General features: G+C 34.2%; 1 protein-coding gene across 1 annotated transcript in view; it reads right to left on the minus strand.

Moving 5' to 3' along the window:
- Positions 1–6,932: 6,932 nt before the first annotated feature.
- The window catches only part of LOC118186279 (uncharacterized), a 284,508-nt gene continuing 267,466 nt past the window's right edge, over positions 6,933–23,974 (minus strand). The window contains exons 7-8 of the mRNA XM_085822330.1: positions 20,357–20,510; positions 6,933–7,632 (exon numbers count right to left, since the gene is read on the minus strand). Coding sequence (XP_085678456.1) covers positions 7,466–7,632; positions 20,357–20,510 — 321 coding nt within the window. The 3' untranslated portion in view covers positions 6,933–7,465. The remainder of the gene's footprint in view (positions 7,633–20,356; positions 20,511–23,974) is intronic.

A 23,974-nucleotide genomic window follows, 5' to 3' on the forward strand; every position in this document is an offset into this window, starting at 1 on the left:
ATTAAAATTGGAATATTAATGCGGGCTGGGAGTGGGAAATAGATAAATGTATATAATAAATATGTCCGCCATTTTAAACAAATGTAAACTAATGAATATTCATGATGTTTTTATGTATAACAGAAATGTTAAGGTATTAAATCTAAGGTTTCAGAATATTTCTGGCTTAAGCCTTCATAACTATTTTAAAAATATACTTAGATAAATTTATAACTTAGAAATCATTTCAAGCAACGAAATTAATTCACGTACTTTTTTAGTGACGAAGTGTTGGCATAAAGAATGTTTCGTCTTTAACTTAAAATATTCATAATATATGTAGACATTTTTACCACCAGGGTTATTTTACATTTAAGTGCTTTTAAAATATTAATATTATTTAAAAACATTTTCCGGAATGTATTCACCATACATTCATTTAGTATCACACCCAATTTTCCAGTTGGAAATGAAGCTCCGATGTGTTGAAAATTAATGTCTCTGCTATCATTCAACAGTATCATCCATAATATGGGAACCGTTCGTAAAACTGATAGGAATATGGTGAAAGGGTTTACCAGGGGTTCTCAACAAGCAAGTGAATTTCTACCTGGAGGGAATGTAGTGGTTTTAGAGGAGGGGAGAATGTGGTCAGCCTTTATTTAGCTTTTATGTATTTAGTTTAAAATTGTGAATATAAAAAAATTAGTTTTATTCAAATTCTGTTATTTTGCAGCGTCTTCCGTACCTTTCTCTGTTATACTTAAAAAATACGTTAAAAATTATCCAAATCTAAATAAATGTGTAAATGTTTTTTTCGAGTTTGGGAAGGAATTAGGGGAATGATCTTCTAGCAGTGTTGAAAGGAGTGCAGGGGCAAAATAGACTGAGAAGCACTGATATAGACAAATTTACTGAACTGAAAGAATATTAGTTCAAACAATCGTTACAGGGAAGACAAATTTCGCAGATATAACTTGTGAAAAATGCAGCACCATGAAGGAATTTTCGGAAATGAATGAAAGATATTCCCCATATTACTGATAGTGGTAAAAATAAACGATCAAATTAAAAAAAAAAAAAAAAAAAAAAAAAACACGAACGTCGGAAATCAGTACTTTGTGTGTACGGTACACTGAGCGATAAGAGCCGATACACGTGGTGGTATTGAATCATGCAGGTTCTGAATGTAATCCTGGAAAAAGGCATTCCACATAGCTTCTACATGACGCCAAAGTTTAGTGTTAAGTGTTAGTGTGTGCCCCACCAGCTGTACTACAGAGTCGCCGATAGGTGAAATTCGAGACATGCTCAATGGGCTACATATCCGGGGAATAAGCAGGCCATCGAAGAAGTAAAACTTTTTGGTGCCCTAAAGAAGAGTTGTGCAGTCTGAGAAACATGTGCACGGGCATTATCCTGCTGAAATACGGAGCCCGGAATGGTTCGAAGAATAGAGAGGACCTCTGGCTCCGCAACTTTCATTAAGTAGCGATTACTGTTGAGTTTGCCCACAATCTAACTAGATGAGGATCGTCAACTATACCCAATAGCTCCTCACACCTTGATGCCAGGCGTTTGTGCTGTATGACGCTGGATAACACATTGTGGGATCACACGTCCCTTCGTAACGTCTGACGTGTACTCTTCCATTATACTACAGATTTTAGGGAGATTCATGGAAGAAAACAATTTATTTGCCACAGGACATGCTACGCACTGTGTTGCCGTGCGCATTGAAGTCGAAGGCGTCTGTGATTCAGCGACAGGGGAAACCTGCGCAGAGGAACCCACGCACTCAGTTCATGCTGCAGCAGACTGCAACGAACCGTGGAACTAGGCAATACAACACCTGCAGCCGTGCTGTAACGTTGCTTTATCACACGAGAGGACGCTGTACCATCTGTCACAGCCATGCGGATGAGGTGTTTTATGTCCCGTGCAGTTGTGTTATTGCAGGTCCCATTGCCAGTATTTCACCTCCTTTGGTTCTGCTCTGTCCATTCCTTCCAAACGCGCATCACTGTTGTGGCATTACGCTGCGTGTGGGCTGCGATTGCTCGATACGAAAGTCCATCCTCTAGCATACCGATGATGCAGCCTCATTCGAACTCCGTTATTTGTTATTCTGGCACTCTCCGCTGTTGACGAGGAATATTGACCACTTATTAAACGTCCATCGCAGACAGAGGACGATAAACAGATTCCAAGGCAACTTTACAGTCCTTTATATAGATGGAACAAGAGGCTGGTTCTCATTCCATGCATGCGCCATTTCTTTGTAATTCTAATAGTTTGCATGTGTTACCTCACTTCCGGTGAGTTTGATTTAGTTTGCATAATTCCTTCATGGTGTTGCAATATTCACAAACATTAGTGCTTATACGCACTACTTTTCTGATGAGTCGATTTTTAAACTGTATGTTTTCTTTCCTATTAAAGTTGTTGAAAAGACTGAAAGATATACAAGTAGACTTGAATATTATAATTAATATTAAAATTCCTTGTATAAATATGCGTTTTGAAGGTAATATTTTTAAATTATCATACTCACCCAAATTTAATATGACTTTTTATATGCGTTGATCATGAATGTTTGGCAGAGTTTTGTAAGAAATAAAGCTTTTGTATAAATTTTCACTCATATGACGACAATATGCTGAAACTCTTTCCAAGAAAGTTGATTAAATGTTGTAAACTCAATACATTAAGACTGTAATATTCAATATGTATACTGTTAATGTTAAAATGAATGTAATATGGTAGAATACCTGAAAATCATGTTGGGTTTTTAAAAATTAGGTCTGGACCTTTAGAAAAGCACTTTAAATCTGAAGTTCGAATTCTGCCTTCCAGAGAGCATATGTCTACACATCTGTTTCTTAATTTTTCTATAGTTTACTCTCAAGTCCTATGTTTCAATAAAATATATAATAATTTCTTCGTTTAAATTTGTAGAAATAATGCGCTATAGATCTGACGCATAAGTGTCAGTACGCCACTGATCGTTGTATCACTTTAACACAGTATTCCAGCAGATACACTTGTTATAACGCGGATTTTCAAACGTTTACTCATTTGTACGTTGCATAACAATTAAGAAGCTATCACCAGTGTATATAGCTTTATTTTCTAACTCATCAACTAACAATAATTCAAAAGGTAAAAAAGTTACAATTTCCTTAATATTTTCTGATTGAATCTGAACATTTTCGGTCGCTTCCAAATCAAACTTTCAAATCTAATAATAATAATAATAATGTTTCGAAATGTACAGGCGCGGTGAGATAGCTTCCCCGCAAAGCAGTTTTAGGGTTGCCATGAAATGGCAAGGGAAAGGAGAGTTGCCATATTTGGCGAGAAATCGCCCATTTGACGATATGCCATGGACGATTGGAGAACCTTCTGGAACGAATTCTTACCGGTTTAGCCCAGAATGTTCTCGAACACAAGCCGAAAGCTATATAAACCCTGCTGGTCCGCAGTCAGTTAGTGTGCGTCTCTCATCGAGTGAGTGTGTCTCGTCTACCGAGTCAATCCCTGCGGAGGCGACCCCGTTGACTGCCGGCCAGCGAGTGCCGAGTGGGTCGTCGAGTGCACCGAAAGATTCTCGTGGAGTATCGCGGTTAGTGCATCGTCGAGAGAGCGTATTGAGCTCCGGAAACGACTGAACTGAGAGTCAGAAGCTGTGCTCTGTGTGTCGTCGAGTGCATCGCGAGTTGTAGAGTGGAGAGTCTCGAGAGTACGTGGAGTTCCGAGAACGACCAAGCAGCGTCGGGAGCTGTACTCCGAAAAGCAGAGTCGGGTGCTTTGCAGAAAGTTGTCTCCACCGTGATAGCCTGATAACCTGAAGGCTGTGTCGCTGATCGTGTCAGTGTGTTTATAGTAGTCCATCGACGACTGTAAAACATGTTTTGGAGCTGCCCTGACAATATTGGCTAAATAGTGTTTCGATACTTCATCAAGTGTCGTCGTTATTCACTCCAAATCCACGAACCCCGTACGAACATGAACGAAGAAAATAACGCAACAACTGGTGTCAAAAGTAAGAAAGAACGCAACAATAATAATAGCGTTATGCAGATTAAAATCTTATACCTGAAATAATTTTAAACTAAGAAAAATACCTGAAAGCTAAGAAATTATGAACTAAAGCTACAAAATGTAAAATTTTATGGTTTAAAATGAGTTGCTATGATACTATATCATAGTAAATTAAATCCGCGTGGACATTTCTGCATTTATTCAACAGGAAAAAGCCTAATTATTTTAAATGAGGCTGTTTATTTATTTTAATGGATCGCTTGAGCAGAAGGCTTGCAATTAATATTTCTTTAGCAGTTTTCTTTGACAGAACATCAGATATGGGAAAAAAGATTTCTTTCGAGATTTTCAATTGTGGTTGGTGAACTATGTATTTTAGGGCTGCCAACACACTTATCATGAAGGTATTTCAGAAATCTTCTGGAAATTGCCTTCAGCAAAATGTAAAAAGCTTGACTGAAATGAAAGCATTATTATTGCTTTTAGGCACATTATGCTATAGTAGCTCGAGTGTGAAAGAAATCTCTTTTGGAAGAGGAACCTGAATGAATTATGGGTAGCAATGTCGAAGGAACATTCTTTATTTCTATGACATATTCGAAGTTTTATGATTTATGTGCGATAGAAGTTACTGAATAATCAAAGCGAATTCGCGGAAAATTATACATGAGGGAACTTGCTGTATCTTTGACAGAGAATTAGTTGTTGCAAATTCTAATTTCGGGATCGAGATCCGCAGATAAGTGGCTGAGGATGCATTTGTTAGGTGTGAAATTACTACGAAATTTCCATCAGGATAAAGAAAGACATGTTGGTACTGACACAAAACGCGAAAATATTTCCTCTCAAATGCGTGATTGTTCTCTGGAAGTTTTTGTACTTTGATTGCCGCAATTTCCATTCAAACATTATTGAGGGATAATTTAGAATATGCTTCATTTCAAATCCAAATTTTGTTTCTGCGCGTTGTGTTTGAGCGTATATGTAAATAATTAATTACCGTATTTACCGGCGCATAAGACGCACTTTTTTTCTATGAAAATAGGTCTGAAAAACGGGGTGCGTCATATACTTCGATACTTATGCCGTCGATACGTCGTTTGTGAATGTGTCAAAGCTCCATGGGATGCTGTGAAAACAGAGACAGTGGTTAAATCATTTAAGAAGTGTGGCATTAGTTATGCACTGGATGGCACAGAGAACAATTTGTTGCTGAAAGAAGACTCAGGTGCTGCTTTGGAAGAGGTTTCAAGTGACTCTTCATTTAGCTTTGGAGATGAGTGTCTGGGTTTTGACGAAGAAGATTAAAAGGTGTTCTTTCCCAGAGAGATTGGGTATTTGCAGAAAGTATTGCTTTGTATTTGTACAACTTTATATTTAAAATACTGCAAATTCATTATAATGATCAGTAATAAAATTTTTATCTTTAAAAATGTGCATAAAAAAAGGATTGCGTCTCATCCGCTGGTAAATACGGTATTTCTTGTTCTGAATTCTGTTATGAATGCAACAATTTTTATGTATATAAATATATTTTTATATCGAAAGAGTTTTTCCTTCTAGTAAAATTGAGTGTTTGAAAGACCAGACGGCAGTATTCGAGTAAATGATTTCGGTATCAGTAATGAAAGGTTGATCTTTTTATGGTCTAGTTAGCATATTTGAAAGTATTCTAGTATTTTTGAAGGATATTTCCAATGAAACATTACGTCACTGAGATGATAAAATTTATCATTTCAATTTGTTCGCTTTCTAGCGATTCTCTCATATTTAGAAAGCGCATATTTCAGGTTATTGCATATTTACAAAGATGCCATATTTATACCTACTCTTAAAACTGTTTCGTACAAGATTTTCTTCATAAAAACCACTTCAATTGAAAAAGAAGTTAGTTAGCTACAATCAGCTGAAATGTCTTTAAGAAATTATTAAAGCGTACAAATTCCGTATGTCTAAACTAATATGTTTTCGTAGTTTATGTTATTAAGTTATGCATTTTTGAATTTTATTAAATAATTTTCAACAGAAAAATATAAATTAGGTCCAAAATTAGATAAGAAAAACAATATTAATTGGATGTAGAGATTAAATACAGCTTTGTCAATTTCGAGGCCGAGCAGAATTCGGAGAATTCTTTTTGATTTAAATGACAACGGCCTCTATCTGATCGCCCTTGAATTAGATAGAATTTATTCAGAAACAACGCTAAACGAATATTGTTTTTTTTAGCCTAAGTTTGAGTTTTAATAAGGACTGTTTGACTTTCAATTTGCTAGAGTAAAGTTAAATGAAGGGAAAAAATGGAAATGGCTTTTCGTCTTTTAAAGAAATCTTATCTTATTTCTTAAAAGATCTCTTGATGGGCGTGTATTACATACTTCAATTTCATGTTATGTAATTTCAAACGATCTCATCAAAAAATTTTGAAAGAAAAACGTGCCACACCTTCTGATCAACATATATTTCATAATATGAAGCTAGCTGTTAATAAGAATTACAAAGGGCTACAGTCGCTTCTGTGTTGACAGTCCGAAATTTCGAAATCAAGAATAAGCACAGGAGTGAGATATGGAGCAGGCCGATCATTAAACAAAACCAACAGCGAATTACTTCAAGTTAGCACCTTCTGCTGAAGTTCAATCTGAATGTGCACACAGAATAGCTTAAAGATCAGATAAAATAAAACACATTTCTGTGGCTGTTTAAGAGGATTTTTAAAATTATTTACAGTTAATTGTAAAATTACGTGTGCAATGAGATAACTTAAGTAGGTATTAAACAAAACAGAATTGTATTGTTTAAGACCTTATTGCTTAGAGTGATTTTATAGCTTGATCGTGTGGAATGAAATGCATGTTTTCCCGAAACATAAATGTGTAAAATGTACTTCAGTTTCAAAAGCATAAAAATTACACTCGATAAAAGTATTTATTTTGTAGTTATACAGTCATACATTTTTTCACAGCATGATTACCGTGATATCTTCAGATGGATGACTAAATCTTTCACATAGCACTGCAACGTGAAAAGAACCATGCATGCAAATTCACTTTGTAAGCTACACGTTCCTTAGTCAGAAAGCTGGTACCATGCCTAACCGCACAAGTTTATTCTTTCAACTCAGAATTTATTATGTATGAATTTTGGATAATTCACCATTTTTACCACACAATACTTTACATTTATCATATTCAATGGTTTCCAGCAGTTCCTTAAGGTGATATAAACCTTAAATATATCTGAAATATACTTGAAGTAAACAAACATATTTGAGAAAGCGAAACTTAATTAAGTTCGCTTTCTATGGAGTCTGATTCAGTCTTATCTTTGTATAAATCCCCAGATCTTGAATGTAAATTTCATCGATATTTCATCCAATAGTTCCTTATCGATAATTATATCTGAAGCCTTTAAGTCACTGAGTGATAGAGATGGCTGAATCTCAGGATAATGGATTTCGAATAACACATGAAATCAAAACCACGATGAAGAGAACTATGCACAAGGTATGTTGAGTTGACTGAGAACTTGTTGCCAAACTTTCTGAAATGAGGTCCCCAAATTCACCACTATAATCTGCGTCGTACAGATCCAGGGTGTCGTTTGTGCCTGTGGAATAATATAAAAATCATTAAAACAACATAATTAAATTTAGAAATATTAAGACATTCTAATTTCAGGATAGCAAAGGTTAGCAAACAAAGGTTGTTCGCTTTCAAAATGCCTTGAAATTCATTTAATTACATTCTTCAGAGGGTGGACAAATGAAGGAATTCAAAAATTTTACCCTCCTTATTTAAATAGCTGATTATTTTTGTGGATGTGGATGCAGTTTGTCAACATGTAAAACAAAGATATCTGAAAGGATAAGCTATTTTCTTATAGGCAAGGAGCACCATATTTACCGAACACATTAAAACAAATGATTTTGAAAACACACTTTTACTTACTTTTAGTTATTTTTTATAAATTATTATTCCTATATTATACTATGTCCGTGAATATTTATTCTGCTCAGAAATCCCAAGTTTTAATTATGCATGGTCGATATACATATATACAAGATGAATTAGAAATTTAGCTACATGATTAAGTAAACATAGCACGTTACTGTATATCATAGAAAGAAATGGTCGGTCTAATTATATCAGATTTCCGTGACCTATCTACCTAGAAATATAATTAAATTAACACAAAATAAATACATCAGATAATTTCATATTTTGTTTTGAAGAAGAATAGTTTGGTGCTTATCCAGAGAAAACATCAATTCTATACTATGTACTTAATATATTACTTAATGAATGCAGTGCATAGTCTTGTGTAGAGATATTGAACAATAATGAAATATAATGTTTTTCGTTATATATGTACCATCTTCTTTGCACAGGACTTTACATAAGAATAATACTTAGCTTACACCTTGGTTTAATGTGAATCATGCACTCCATTTCTTTATTACTCTACACAATGCCGGATTTACGTATAAGCTGAACAAGCTATAAGTTTAGGGCCCCCACACTCTTGCCCCCCTCCTGAAAAATTGTATCATATCCCACATAAAAATTATTGACTCATATCTCCCATGAAGGGTCCCATATCTCAAATAACTTACGATCTCGTCAGATCTAAATCCGATCCTGACTCTACAGCTATTTTATTCAGTGGAGCATACGAAGTAGAATCAAGTCTTAAAGCAGTATTTATTATTTCGGGGACTCTACAAGTGCACATCACAAGCAGCGCTTATAAGAATAATTCCAATTCGTACTCGGAGGTTCGAATCCCGCGAACGGGCTGGCTGCATGGGTGTTTTCGTGGTTTTCCCCATGTGTAACGTGTATACGAGCCAGTTTCCCTTAAAAAGTCCTCCACGAAGGCATCCCTCCCTTAAGACAGATAGCCCTCGAGTGCTTTGCCGTAATCTAATAAACCAAACCAAAACCAAACCAATTCGTTCTCGTTGGAACTGCGTGTCTTTCAAGATCTGGAAAACCATAAGTTTTTTGTAAAGCTAACCATATTACTTTCCTCTCATTTCTCAAGCATTTTCTCAATTGTAGGTCAATTCGCAAATTGATTTTGTATTCGGCAAGTTAGTACATGTACGGGAACTAAATTTCTGCTTGTTCGTCTTTCATTCTAAGTTCAGTTTAAAGTCCTGTTTATAAGCAAAACAGTTCTAATGAGTTTCCATCAGGTTTAGATAGTTTATGATTGGGTAAATTAACACTTTCAAATATTTGATATGTTGATAATTTAAAGCACTGTCAAATCGCAATAGACGGATGAAATACACCTTTTGTTTAATATTGATTCTAATAAGCTATAAATAAGCACAAAATACCGTGTTAACTCGCGTATTTTTCTTTCATTTTTCGTAATTTTGCATCTTGAAAAACGGGAGGGAAAATGTACGGCATATGCTGTTTTCGAAGAGAAGACTTACATGATAAACATAGTGCATAAAGAGGCACAGATAAAGAAGCATTGACATTATTATTTTATGTATTTCAGAGGGCATAACAGTTTCAGTGATATTCTTTTAACCTTAAACAGTATATTTCCTATTTGAGAATATATTTTATAGTTTTACTCTAAAAAGTATTTATCGTAATCGTAAGGTGTTTACATTGTTTACGTCGCTAGTTTAAAAGTTTCTTAATCATATTCTGAAACACCTTGGGAAAAATTGCTCGAGGGGGAGAAATATGCGAGTAAATACGGTAATTTAATGTTTTTCTGGTAAACAACAGTATAACAGTGCAAAAACAACAATTCTAGCGTTTCAGGCTACAGGCTAAACTCTATTTAGCCAATTCGAAATCTAAATTATGAGAATAGAATGACTATTTCACCAGAAATTTCTTGTTTTCAGGGACCTTTCCTTTCCAAAATATTTTCTTTAAAGTTATTAAAAAGAAATTGTTATTACGGTATATAAATGACTTCAAAGAAACGTAACAGCCTGAGAACATTTTAGACTATATCTAGGTGGTGGAAATCGAGCTACACATTCCTTCTAATTTGTTTGCAGATACATAGAACGGACTACAATTATAAAATAAAATCCAAGCTTAAGAACATTTGTTTGATGCCTCAGATGATGCATTTTCATATAATAAATAAACGAATGAAATAAATCTATTTGACGATCCTAAAGAAACTTATTTCTCGTTCGTTGAAGGTGAAAAATTACACTGGCTTTGTTCCTAAATATTTTAGAAAGCTTTTTCCTAGCAACATAGAAATTATCGAAACTACTTGGAACCGAAACCTTTGGCTTTGGTCCAGTCGTATGTTCTTGCCAAATGCTTAATTGATAACAGATAGCTTCTTGTTTAAGCCGTAGCGTAGTGAAGGGGCACAGGATTTAAGTTTTGCAAATTTTCTTTGAATATAAAATATTTTCCTGAATTTTCGTTGTTCGTATTTACAGTTTCGGATTCAGATATTATTAAACAATCGAGTATAACAAATCTCTCAAATACTTTTTTGAATTTAAGTTCAGTAAGACAGGTAAAAAGTGTAGAATAAAATAAATTACAGGAATACTGAGACATCTATTTTAATCAATAGCTTTAACTTTCATTAAGCAGATAATTAAGAATACTGCAGACATAAAATAAGAAAATCTGTGATACACTTAAATGAAGGAAATATATTTAAATCCGCTGAAACTTTTTTGTTGCAAAAATTGTGTTTACAAGGCTTATTTGACCTTATGCTACGTGACCTAGGCAACGTTCAGAACGAAGCTCAGTGGTACATTTCATAAAGCTCCGATATGAAATTCAAGAGCTCATACGGCTACGTTTTAAATCCTCTGCCCTTCTTCCCTGTTTCCTTCCTTAGCCCATTTTTTAATTCCATGACTAAATTAAAGTATCAATGAAAAATAAAGAATTTTATTTACGTAATATATTTCAAACAAAAATATAAAGAAAAAGAAGGGATTCAGATGATACTTGTAATGATGAAATCAGTTAACGCATTTTTCTAACATTCTACAAACACCATTCATTACATTGCTCCCATAAAATGTACATCATGTTGATAAAACTGTATTTCGGAGTTTTATTTTGTCCAAAAGCCATCTGCCTTTCATTTAAATTTGCAAAGTAAATTTTTTTCAGTTGTTTTCCTTCATGCATAATCATAAAACTTCGGGTTCATTAAATGTTATATTGTTTATAAATAGGTAATAGATGAATGGTGGAGGGAAAACTTGAGCTTCCATCCTGTTTCATTTGCATTTCTACAATAGATCACGAAACTCATGAAAGTGATAATTTCAAATCTCAGAATATCATTGGATATTATGACTTCCATTTCAAGGAATTTGCGAAGCTTTCCATAAATGAAAATTTAAACTTTGGGCTTTTAATTAAAACGTTCTTTAATTTGAAATACTTATTAATATTAAATATTTATATTCTGCTTGATTACGAATGGAAATTTCTTACGAGCTTTGATGTAAACATTATTTTGCTTCTAAGAATTTGCTCCTATATACTGCTTCAAAACTTTGGAAAATGTTTTTCTAAGCAATTTTGCTATTCAATAAATCCATAAAATAGTATTTAAATACTTAAAATATTGAATATATTATGATAGAATGTAATATTTTCGTTAAATGATGATGAATTGAGTTTGATTGCTATAATAAAAGAGCTTTGGAGTATTTATTCTTAGTTAAACCAAAAATAAAATATACTTTTTTGTCTTAACTTTATCTACGATTTTAAAACAAAACATAAAAGAATTTTAGACTATGCAAGCGAATAAAAGCATATGTTACTGTAATGTATTTTGAACAATTCTAACTAACCTTTTTAAATTTTATTTACATTCCAGAGGTTAATTTTAGAAGAATTTGGATTATTTCTCTATCAGCACTTCATCTAGAGAATATGTATTATATACTTCTTTCATTTTTGATTTTATTCTTTGGAGCTTTTTATCCTTAAGATCAAATTAATACACTGGAAGAGTGACTATCGTTATTTCAGATACAGCATGCTAGGAGTTTATGATTTTATGCAATTGCGTAAAATTTCACATCTCATCTGCTCATCTGGTAACCTGTTATGTTCCTTACTGAAAAACCACGCATGTCTGAGATCCTTGCCTAGAAGTTTCTATGTATTTTGCATATTACCTTTACCCATTCACTTGCTTACTGGGTCACTATGCTCATACAGGACTTAACGCAATGTATGATCTGGGCATATTAGATCAGTACAGTTGGCATATGATGTATTACTGAATCAAAAAAAGGCAAAACAAATTCATCTATTCCACCATAAATGCCGTCACATTTAATAATGGAAACATCTGTAAGCCTAATAAAATTAGCAATGAAGATCGCTGAGTTTTATCTTTCAACTATTACGGAATGATTAATAATAATATAAAAATACTTTTTTAAAAAAATAAAATATACAATAAAGAACAATATTTTAAGTAATGTAAAACATACAATAAACAAGTTAACTAAATTTCTATCATTTTTTTTTCAAAATTTAGAAGCATTATTAGCAAATTAGAAGTCAACTATTTTATCTTACTAATTATAATCTATATGAATGATGTGTAAACATTACCGAATGGCAGTAGAAGATGGGCAACCCTGTGACATCAGAGTTTTAGAAACCAAAACATATATATCGATAGAAGATAATTTGATGAGATTATAATGTATTTCTCCCCCCCCCTTCTTGACGCGCCTTCGTGGTGTAGTGGTCTGCACGCTCAGCGCGTAATTGAAAGGTCCGATGTTCAGTTCTCGGCGAAGGCGTTTCCTAATTTTTCAATTCTCCTGCCTCTGAAAAATAACTAGCGTCTCTACAGTGGCGCCTGAACTAAAAGGGTGTTGGATGATGATTCTCCCCACACAGGATTTAGCGATTGGATCCCCTAAAAACCGCAGTCGCCCTTTAAAAGGGGAAGTATATAAGGTATTTCTTCCGCCTTCGTGGTGTAAGGGTCTGCACGCTCAGCGCGTAATTGAGAGGTCCGTATTCGATTCTCGGCGAAGACGTTTGCTAATTTTTCAATTCCCCTGTTTCCAAAAATATACCTAATGTCTCTACAAGATAATTTGTTTTTTAAAAATATTTTTAGCAAAGCTAGCAAATATTTCTCACACATATAATGGAGAAACGCTCCCCTTTTTTTAAGTGTGGTAAATATTTTTTTTTTTTTTTGTAGTTCGTGTAGTCGCAATTATCCTGTACTTTATTTCAGCAAAGATCATAAAGTTAAAATAATATATATATTTATTTAATGAAATGGAATGGATGTTTTTAAGGAAATAAAATATAGAATTGTGTTATAATTTTCTTATAAATATATTTAATTTTTTTTTAACAAAAAATAAAGCTGTGAAGTTATTTTTTATTTACACAGCTCTAAACGTAAATAAACAAATATTTTATGCTTCTTTTACTGAAATTAAACACAATAATTTTTTTCTACGTGAGTAAAATAAAACTTACAGCATATTTCTGTCGAACTAAATAAATTTTTTAATTAATTAATTTTAAATTTTCAAATATTTTTACAATGCAAATTAATAAAATACTAAAATTACCGCAGATGAACAACTCAAAATTTAAACAAAGCCTATATACATATGTAAGTGTTTGTCCATTTTTCGTAACAATTTAGTGATTTTTTAACGTTATAAGCTAATTTACATGCTTTACATATAATAATATAATAATTACACACAATAATAATTTTTCACGTTTCTTTAGATTCAGTAAAAAGATATAATTGTTTATATAAGTTAATAATAAATACAGTTTTACTTTGCTTAGATAGAAGAATAAAATCTTGCAGCTTTGACTCGGAATAATTAGAATTCTATTGAGTTATCGATTTTCTTTGAAATTATCATTCTATTTTACATTGTTGACTCAATTTTAAAACTTACTCTATGTATCATTCAATTGCACGAATTAATGGCATGAAAGGAAGAAATTGAAAGCAACCATACCATTGCATGCTTAATATATGCTTTCTGAACTTTAGGGATAATGGTGCCTGACCACACCAAGCTGATGTCGAGAGTTCAATATCAACTTCATTGTTCGTTTTACGGTCAACTTTATTCGTGATTGCATAATTTGGGAACAGGTTAAGCGGATCCTCTTCTCCATCATGTGTCACAGTCACAGTTACGCAGCTAGGAATCCATCCATCTACGAGACCGTATGACAAATGCAAATGAGCCCTAATACTCTCCACCCAATGTCATTCGTTCTCCTCATTTAAATATTCGTAAATACGAAGGACAGGACTTGCATGACCCCAACTACCAAAGGAGGATTAATAATTGCGCCTGCCTTTATCCGCGTTGTTAGCGGTGTAATGTATAGCCTAAGGGAGTCGAGTTTGGTTGCTGTAGAGCTTCGAAGCTGCTTATGCAGTCAGTTATGGGGAATGTGAATCCATGAAAAGGGAGAAGAGTGAGTGGTAGCGTGAATCCAGAATGAGTATTTAAGTCTCCAAAGCGATTCCTGTCCGCAATTAGATTCTGAAAATTCATTTCATTCGAATTTGGCGATGGGAATTAGAAAGTATTAAAGGTGCAAGATGAAAAAGATTAAAAACAACAGAATTTTTAAAGCTCTCTTTTCCTGTTTTGGTTCTAGTAGTTCTAGTAGTTGGGCACTTTAAAGTAGTGTACAGAATCTTACTGTAGTATTAAGAAATGTACAGTACTTTTAATTTGTAAATAGTGAAATTAAAATAAATGTATAAACATCCTACTATCAGATTTCATTTGGCTTATCTTGTTCATTTGGCTAATTTGGCTATTTGTCAAATATTGCTCAATTTATATCTGGCCTTCTAAGAAAAGTAGTCCCAATACCTCTCTGAAAAGACAGTGGCTCAAAATGATTTTGGTCTTCTGGGGAACTGGTCACCTTAAACGAATCATTTTACTACTGATGTTTATTTATATTACATCCACTGCTGTTTCCAGAGATAGTCGCCATGACACGTTTTAATCTATTTAATTTATATTGATGTAATTTTGCAAAGCGGTTGAAGGAATTAGCTCCTGATTTTAACCAAAAGTTAGCTGAATTGCCATTTTAAAGAAAGGAACAAAACTGCAAAACAACATTTTGTCTTTGAAAGTGCTTTTGAAAAGATGTGTTTTAAATCATTTTTACACACGTACATGGCAAGACATGGCAAAATCCGCCTCAAGGAATCTCTCTGCTGATTTTACAGGTAAACGCCACACCGTGTGTTTCAGACACGGTAATCGCATAGATGTCCATCCCGCGCAAAAAATTGTCGAACTTGTTTCTATCGTTCTTCATTTCAGTACAACTGATACTTTCTTTTAACACGAATCTCCATTAGATTTTTTACAAGGAGCAGTCATTTACATTTAAGAAACATTATATATTGCGTTTTTCACTGGGATTTTTATTAGCTACTTAATAGCTAAAAGCTTTCATTTCTTAGCAGTTTCGAAGATTGGACTTGGAATATCTCAAGCATGTTAAATAGTTCTAACGGCATCCGTATATTTCTATTATATAAAAACCAAGATTTCAAAATTTCTTACTTCAACAAGAAAAGTATATATTTCGCTGAAATATATATAAACAATATTTCGCTCAAGAAGAATTTTAGGAATTAACTAAAGCAGAGTGATCGAATTTACTAATATAATTTACTAACAGGATTAAAGTAAGATGGTTTGGCGTGAATTTACGTACAGTGCATGGCGATGCATGTCTGTTGAAAATACAAGGAAACCATCAAGTTCTTTAAGATTTAAACATTCTTTGTATATCTTATTAAGGATAAGGCTACCTTTTCCTTCCCTTCGTTAAACAAACTTTCAGTGTACAATGATTCACTCGGGTATTCACTGATTTTATTTTTTTTTTCCTTTACAAAATACACTGCTGCCTATTAAGATTGCAACACCGTGGAGGAAAGCACATTCAAAAAATGCATTTATTGACGTAAACAGTATGGCATCAAGACAAAATTAAATTTGTAAGCATTTTAGAGGTTTACAGGGTGCGAAATTAGAAGAAACAGCTGCCAGCCCTGGCACCTAAAACAGACCTTTCCCTAATAGGCATGGAGTCAAACTAGGCTTGGATGACAGAAATAAGCAACTCCTTCCATGAGTCTATGCCACACTTCATCAACCGTATTAACTGCAGAGGGGTGGCAGACCAGTCTCTCAGCAACCCATGACCAGACGTTTTCAGTTGGTGACAGATCTGGAGACCGTGCAGGCCAGGGCAGCAATCGAATACCCTGTGTATCGAGGAAGGTCTGCAATATGTGATCTTGCATTATCTTGTCGGAACATGGCGTTTTGGAGCACAGCCACTAGATAGGACACAGCCACTGGATGTAAGATGTCAGAAATGTACCGATCTGCTTTCAAATTCCCGTCGATTTAAACTAGAGCTGTGCGTGTCGTGTACCCAATGGCTGCCCGAACCATCACACCAGGTGCAGCACCCCATGCCGATATCGAATGCAAGCAGGCAACCTGCGGTCTCCTCGGATACTCCAGACGCGTATAGGGCCATCAGGATACTGCACGTAGAGGCGGGACTCGTTTGAAAAGCCGACACTGTGCCACTCATGTACTCAATTTTGTCGCTTGGCGCACGGGAGTCGCCGTCTCTCTCTATGCTGCATTTTCAAGGGAAGCCGAAGTAATGTTCATCCTGCTGATAGTTCACGTTGCTGCAAACATCGACGCACATGTGTTGCAAACATGCCTATTTCCTGACTAGTGGTCCGTGATTTGGTTGTAGAGTTTTGAAGGGCTGACCTCACAATATGTCTGCTCTCTCGGGCGTTATTCATCGGACAACGTTCAGTTTTTGCATGCCGTTCAGTATGACCCTCAGCAATCCACTGATTTCATATTCGAATGACAGTGGTTGGATGTCGATGAGTGCGAGCGGCGATATCACGGAACGATAATCTACACTTTCGATAGGCACTATGGAATTTCGAAACTTCCCTCAAATAAGAAGATGAAATATTCTTCTTATTTGAGGCGTAACAGGATCTAAATCCAACCTTAGAAAGTACTTTCCGATTTAAATTTCCAAATTTCCAAATTAAAAAAAAATCATTATTTTTTTATATTTTGTCAGGTAGATAATTAACGCAAGAGAATGTTTAATTTTATTATATATGTATATACGTAATTGCACTTTGCGTTAATCTAGTATTGCTAAAACAGTACAAACCTTTGAATATTTTTATTTCTAAGTATGCCTAAAATTTAAAAAAATATATTTTTCAAAACACAATACCAAAAATGCCCAGCAGATTTTAATTTTGAAATGAATATAATAGTAAACAAACAACAAAAAACGCAGTCTTTTAAAGCGATATCAATGTCACATGGTACTTACGTAATTAAAATCTACAGATATTTATTTAAAAATCATGAATACACAGCTTTCAAAGCTTTCGGAGATTACATGAGAATCTGAATACGGTAGCAAAGAAATATTTCAGAGTTGTTCAAATTATATTTTTGTTTAGAAATGACAGCTCAGTTTAACAGCTGAGAAATAATACATGAGCTTCAAAAAACTTAAATAAATGTCAATGTATATTGTGTTTTGTACTATGGTTTATTAACTCTGTGGATTGGGTTTGGCCTCTTTTAATCGTATTTTTGCATAATGCATTTGTTAACGAAGACATGACACGTGAACTGCAGGAATGAAAAATTCTGCCATTTCTTAGATCATTATTAGAGCTCATTTCTGGATACTCATTAACTGTAACCCGAAATTAGGTAACCTGAAACTAATTTTGGAAGAAAAACGCCACCTCTAGCGTTGGGTTTAATTAGACAGTGGAGGAATAAATGCCAAATTACAGAGAAATTCCAATGAACTGAAGAAGAAATCTTTTGGTTGTTATGGTAACTTACAGAGTTTTGTGTTTCCTTCTGCACTGTCCATTAAATCTGTAGTTGCAACGTATGAGTTGTTTTCTTGTAATTAGAAAGAAAGAATTGCGATGATCAGCGATTAACAAGTGAGTGCTAAACGTTTCTTGCATTGTGAGGAAAGGGGATATCTCTGATTTTTCAAATGCTTAACATCAGAAATGGACTTTATTCCTTAATCCTGGGGGAAAAAATCTTGAAATGCCGCTGATATTATGCAATTACCACGCATTTAATTTTGCAAATGACTTCTATGCAAACACGCAGACATCTTTGCTTGTACTCAAAGACAGCTGAAATTGGAATGTATTATTTGATTATGGCAAAGAACATTAGGGCTACCTGCTGAAGAGAAGGCATGTCTTCGTGAAGAAATATCTGAGAAATTTGTTCGTATTTAACCCCTTAACCTACTATTTAGATTCGAAGATGTTGAACCGAAATTGTATACAAGCTCCCGCAACGTTCGGGACATTTGCACGACTTGTGTAACACGCTAATCCGGGCAATTGTAAACATGACGGGGATAGCCCGTGGTAGAGTAGTCGCGGTTTGTAAATGGCACAGACAAGGCTCATGATATAATACTCGTATTTCTATTATCTCTTTGTATCGTGATCAGTTTCTAGTTGCTCTTGGTCGCATTCGCACGTCTAAATTTACGTTCATAAATTCTAGAGAAGCAACCCCACAAGATGTTCTCTGGCAAAAGATTTTGTGATGAAAACAGTGAGAATTGTGCTAATAATTTTGCTAATAAAGTGACAGTAGTAACGAATTATGTAATTTTCAAAGAAAATATAGGCGAATGATTATTAATGATACATCTGATGACGATCAACTACCAGAGTCTTGGCTTTGGAAAGAAATAAGAAATAGTACAAAAATCTGGGACTACACGATGACTCCTGGCATAAGAGAGGAAGCCTTATGTCAATTAGGAGGAAGTAGAGGAGAATTTGATCTATTTAATCTAATATTTAATGACTTATTTTGGAACAATATTTTTTTCCTTTGAGAACAGACAGACTTCCCGTGCACCACATATGTACAACACGGGGCTTACAGAAGTAAGTTAACTAGAACATTAAAGGTTACATGTATAAATAAACATTAAAAGTTACATGCATAAATAAAGCGAACAAAAGCAGAGAACAGCAGTCTGGACTTCACAAAAACAGATAAGTTCACTGGCCAAGTCACTCCGCACATTTTCAAATCGTTCTGTAAGCATAATCTAGGGCCATCAAATGTAGGGCACAAGAAAATCAAATGTTCCACATCCTGAGGAACTCTTTTTGAACATTCACATAAATTGTTTGATCGTAAATTAAAACGAAACAGATAGCTTGCAAATTTACCGTGACCAGATAAAAACTGAGACACTTTAAAATTTAACAAGTGGAAAGACTCGGAATTCAGTCTATGGTAAATAGAAGGAAGGAACTTTTTGGTGACTTTATTATTTATAAGCATTACAAGATGAAATGTATTCCTCATTCCACATAGCTAAAAGCTTGTAACCGGAATGAATCAGTATGCAGATTAAGTACGAGAAAATCCACAAAGAACACGAGTGTAAAAAGTGTAATGTTCCGTTACATGTACCAAAATGCTTTGAAATATATCATACCGTTACAGATTACTAATTTCGTATTTTGGAGTTTTGCATAAATAAACATTTTGTAATACTTGCGTCTACCACAATTATTGCATCAGACTGTAATTGCGTATCAAATATAAAATATCAGCTTGTATTTGCTTCACTATGACTGGCTGGTTCTTATACCAAGCTGGCATAAAGTTGAAAAGTTAGACTTTGCAGACAAAACCTATCTTTTGTGACTTAACAAATTCTGGTTGCCTAGCAACGAAGCTCAGCCTATCTCTATTAGGACCGTAAAACCATCTTATGAACGAAGCCTTACATACATTAACTTATGAGCGAAGCCTTAGATACATTAACTTATGAGCGAAGCCTTAGATACATTAACTTGTGAACGAAGCCTTAGATACATTAAATTGTGAACGAAACCTTAGATACATTACCTTTAGTATATAAAAATCAGATAACCATTAAATTTTATGTAGGCTTGAAAAAATATTTTACTGTAGGCACTTTACTTTTTTTAGATCAGAGAGAGGATTTACCAAATTAAAAAAGATAACTTATTATAGCATATCGTAGCATGCACACAGAAATTATTTGCTTAGTGAAATTGCGGTATATCAGTCTGTGGTTTAACAGAGCTGAATTAAAACGCTTCTTAAATTAGCCTGAGAGTGGATTTGAAGTCAGGAGTGTTGTAGTGTTGTACAATCCTTAAAAACTTCCTAATTAAGGAGCACGAAACTTACTTTCTTCAATGATGATCTCTCCCGGGACATGAGATTTGATCCTGAGGAAAGCGGATATTTCTACCTCGAAAACCTCGTTTGTGTAGTGAGGAAGATACTTGGGAATTTCTCGCTTGCGTCTGCCTGATCTGTCAGGTTCACCGTAACAGTCAACCTGCGTAAATACATAATTTATTGTACATAATCTGCTTTACATAAAAACATAACATATATTTAATATCAATAAATGTTTATGAATAAGTAAGAAGTAAAAGAACGCAAGAAAACTACGAATTCTTATTATGCTCAAAATTAAAAATTAATGACGCATGTTTGCTTATGAAGAGGATTATTTTAAGCTAGTTCTTGGTAGATTTATAGCTAAAATTAGAACTATGAATATTTATTAATAAATGATGATACATAAAATTTCATTCATACATACATAGTAGTAGAAAAAGATAAGAATGTGTGTTGCGTAAGATATAAATACATAAATCAAGCTTTTCATTTTAAGTGACTATCATCCCTTAATTTTTTTATTAATTTAGACATTTCCCCTTTCTGTATTTATCATAGCAATTATTCATAACATACCGATCATACTGCATCATTTCAAAATGAATCCATCTTGCGTAACGTTAGTTAACCTTACGTGACACGCAGAGTAGATATCTTTTATCAAATCACAGGTCACGATTTCTGAGAACCGAAACCTTTCTCTTACTAAGCTTCCAAACTGTATTATTAGCTACGAATTTTTCTGCTTTGCTTTGTAGGGTTTATATTTATTTTAACTAACATTTATTTTAAGTTTAAACTATCTTTCCTGTCAAGCCTTACTTTTCCCTGGAATTGCCAATGCCAGAGTATGTAAATTTTAGTAGAACGCGCAAAGTATTCAAATTGTCAGCGGAAGTATTTTGTGTTAAATAGAAGGGAAACGAGTTCGATAGTGTGCTTTCTTGCTTCACGAGTGTGGAGGTTGCTAGGTAGAAAGTTAAGAACCGCGCGTTTCGGCCTGTGTGCTTGCCTCGGCAGATCGTTGAATCTTTCAACTTTATATTCAGAAGTCTGCTGAAATATCAGCGGTATCTTAGAACGCGGTTAGGTTAGTTACGTTTAGAGAGCCTCGTAGGAAGTAACTTGTTATTATTCATTTTTAGTTTCTTATTTTTATTTTACCGCCGGGTCGGCGTAGTTTGTGAGCGTCAAGAGCACGCATCTGTAATTGCTAAGGCGGTGTGGTGTGGTGTATTTAATTATGGCAAAGCACACGAGGGCTATCTGCCTAAAGGGAGGGATGCCTTTCGTGGAGGACTTTCTAAGGGAATCTGGCTCGCATACACGTTACACATGGGGAAAACCACGAAAACGCCCATGCAGCCAGCCCGTTCGCGGAATTCGAACCTCAGACCGAACTACCAGTGTTCAGCGTCTTTACCGCTCGGCCGCTGGTGGGCCCTGTAATTGCTAAAGTTGAATAAAAAGGGATTTAAACCCTTCTCAAGACTTTGTGTACTCTCCAGTTAATAGCAGTCACCACTATTGTTGCGTGCAGGTTGGGGCCGCGCAACATTACATCTTCATGTGTTCTTGGATTCTATCGCTTACCCCTCTAACATCCATTGCATGTCTTAAGATGTAAATCTCAGAGAATACTATAAAGATTGGGCGCAGATAGCGCTCATGATGATGTGGGAATCAGACTATGTGTTACAAAAACTGGTTGTCCAGCAATAAAATTATGTGATATATATACGGCTAAGTCTGTCTGCAAGTATCATCATGCTATCTACGAAATAAACGTCCTCAAATCCATTACACCTAGTTCTATTGCAATTTATCACAATTATATACGTTTATGCATAATTCTTATGTATGTGAAGTAAGTACATATTTTGTATTTTAAAAATATTCAAGGTAATATTATAGAATAATGAAAACTAGGACAGAACGTAAGCTACAAATATGCGAGTATGAACATTTTTGAGAAAGTTATTAAATTGCTGTAAAGCAGCGATTCTCAACCTTTTGACCAACGCGTACCATCTAAATAAAACTGAAAACCTTTAGTACCACCACTACAAAGTACTACTCCCATTACCAGTCCTGAACAAAGCTCATATCGCATAAATTTACGAGTGTTAGAGAAAAAACTCAGTCAGGATGTTGGAGTTTTAATTTTTGAATTTAATTGATAAAAATAATTTCCTTCTTTGTGTACCACCGGTTGAAAACCCCTGCTCTAAAGTATACGTTTTTTCTTGAGAAAAGCAATAATAACACTTAGTTTTTAATATCGTACTATATTTTCTTTTCGTCATCTAAGTTGCTTCTAAACTAGCGGAATAAAAATTAAAATTTTCAGATAAAAAGTTCCATATAAGCGCAATAATTTGTTAATAAGACATTTATGATTTTTCTTAAAAACTTAATAACGAGAAAGTTTTTGCGAAATTCCTGCCACCTCCTGTACTTCAAAATATGATTTCTGCACAGTGTTTGTGAGGCGTCATTAATCTGAAAAATCATTTAGCCATACCATTATCAAGTGAGGATTGTTACTGATGGTATTCATAGCGTAAAAGTATCCATAATTTAGCAGTACAGAATTTTTAAACAGACTGATTTTAGTAACATTTACGCTAATACTCAAAACACTGCATACATTGACAAAAGATATTTGATGCTTCTAGAAAATATTTCTTAAATATTTATGTTAATTCTTTAAGACATATTTTATAACTGAAAACGACTGCCCAAGTATATTAAAAAAGTATATCTCCGAGGGAAGCGACTATATACCTCACTTACGTGCCCATTATCGTAATAGCATCATTAAGCATACTTCAGAGAATCTTTTTCGCCACTAGATCTAATTTAATTCAAGTGCTGGCCGTCTTTAAAAGAATGGTAACGATAACTATAAAGTGTGTGCTGCTTTTTTAAATTATATACCTTCGATTGGGATTTTCAATTATGAAATGATCCATTATTTTTAATGTCTTATCATAAAAATTGGGAACGAAATGTGCCTTTGAACAAACCTTCGAATAAATACGAATACATTTTCCTTTGATCTTTTATTCCGCATTGAATAATTATTTCAGATTTATACTTACTTATTTCAACAACCTCTACACATCATTAAAGAGAATTAAAAGATTTTTAAATCAGCAACTCTCGCAAACAATATAATTGTTTTCATTCGTGGTAAAGGTAACGTACACAAGTATTCTAATTATGGAAAAAAAAAGTGACGCATTGTTGAACTTGTAATATAAAGTGAGCAGGCTTCCGAGTGAGGCCAGATGTATGGTTAGTCATAGGTTGTATTTGCAAGTTTGCATCCCCAAGAGGAGATTTAGCTGCTCTTGAATGCGCGAATCGACGTAGCCTGAAGCTATCTTATGCAACGCTGCTATAAATTGTTAAAATGATATAATAAATTTAGAAGTATGTTTCTGTCAATTTGAAATAATTAAAAGAATCACTATATATGGTAAGTTTGTCATCAGACTTATTATGTATCCGAAACAGTAATACTAGTTATTGACGGGCAAAATATATAAGGAAAATAAAAAGTAGGAAGGAAAATAAATCAGACGAAAAGGGTTTTTTTTTTTTTTTTTTTTT

This window comes from Stegodyphus dumicola, chromosome 8, assembly GCF_044657685.1.
Source record: "Stegodyphus dumicola isolate Sdum_Otavi_A_Nest chromosome 8, ASM4465768v1".
In the NCBI taxonomy this organism is placed as follows: Eukaryota; Metazoa; Arthropoda; class Arachnida; order Araneae; family Eresidae; genus Stegodyphus; species Stegodyphus dumicola.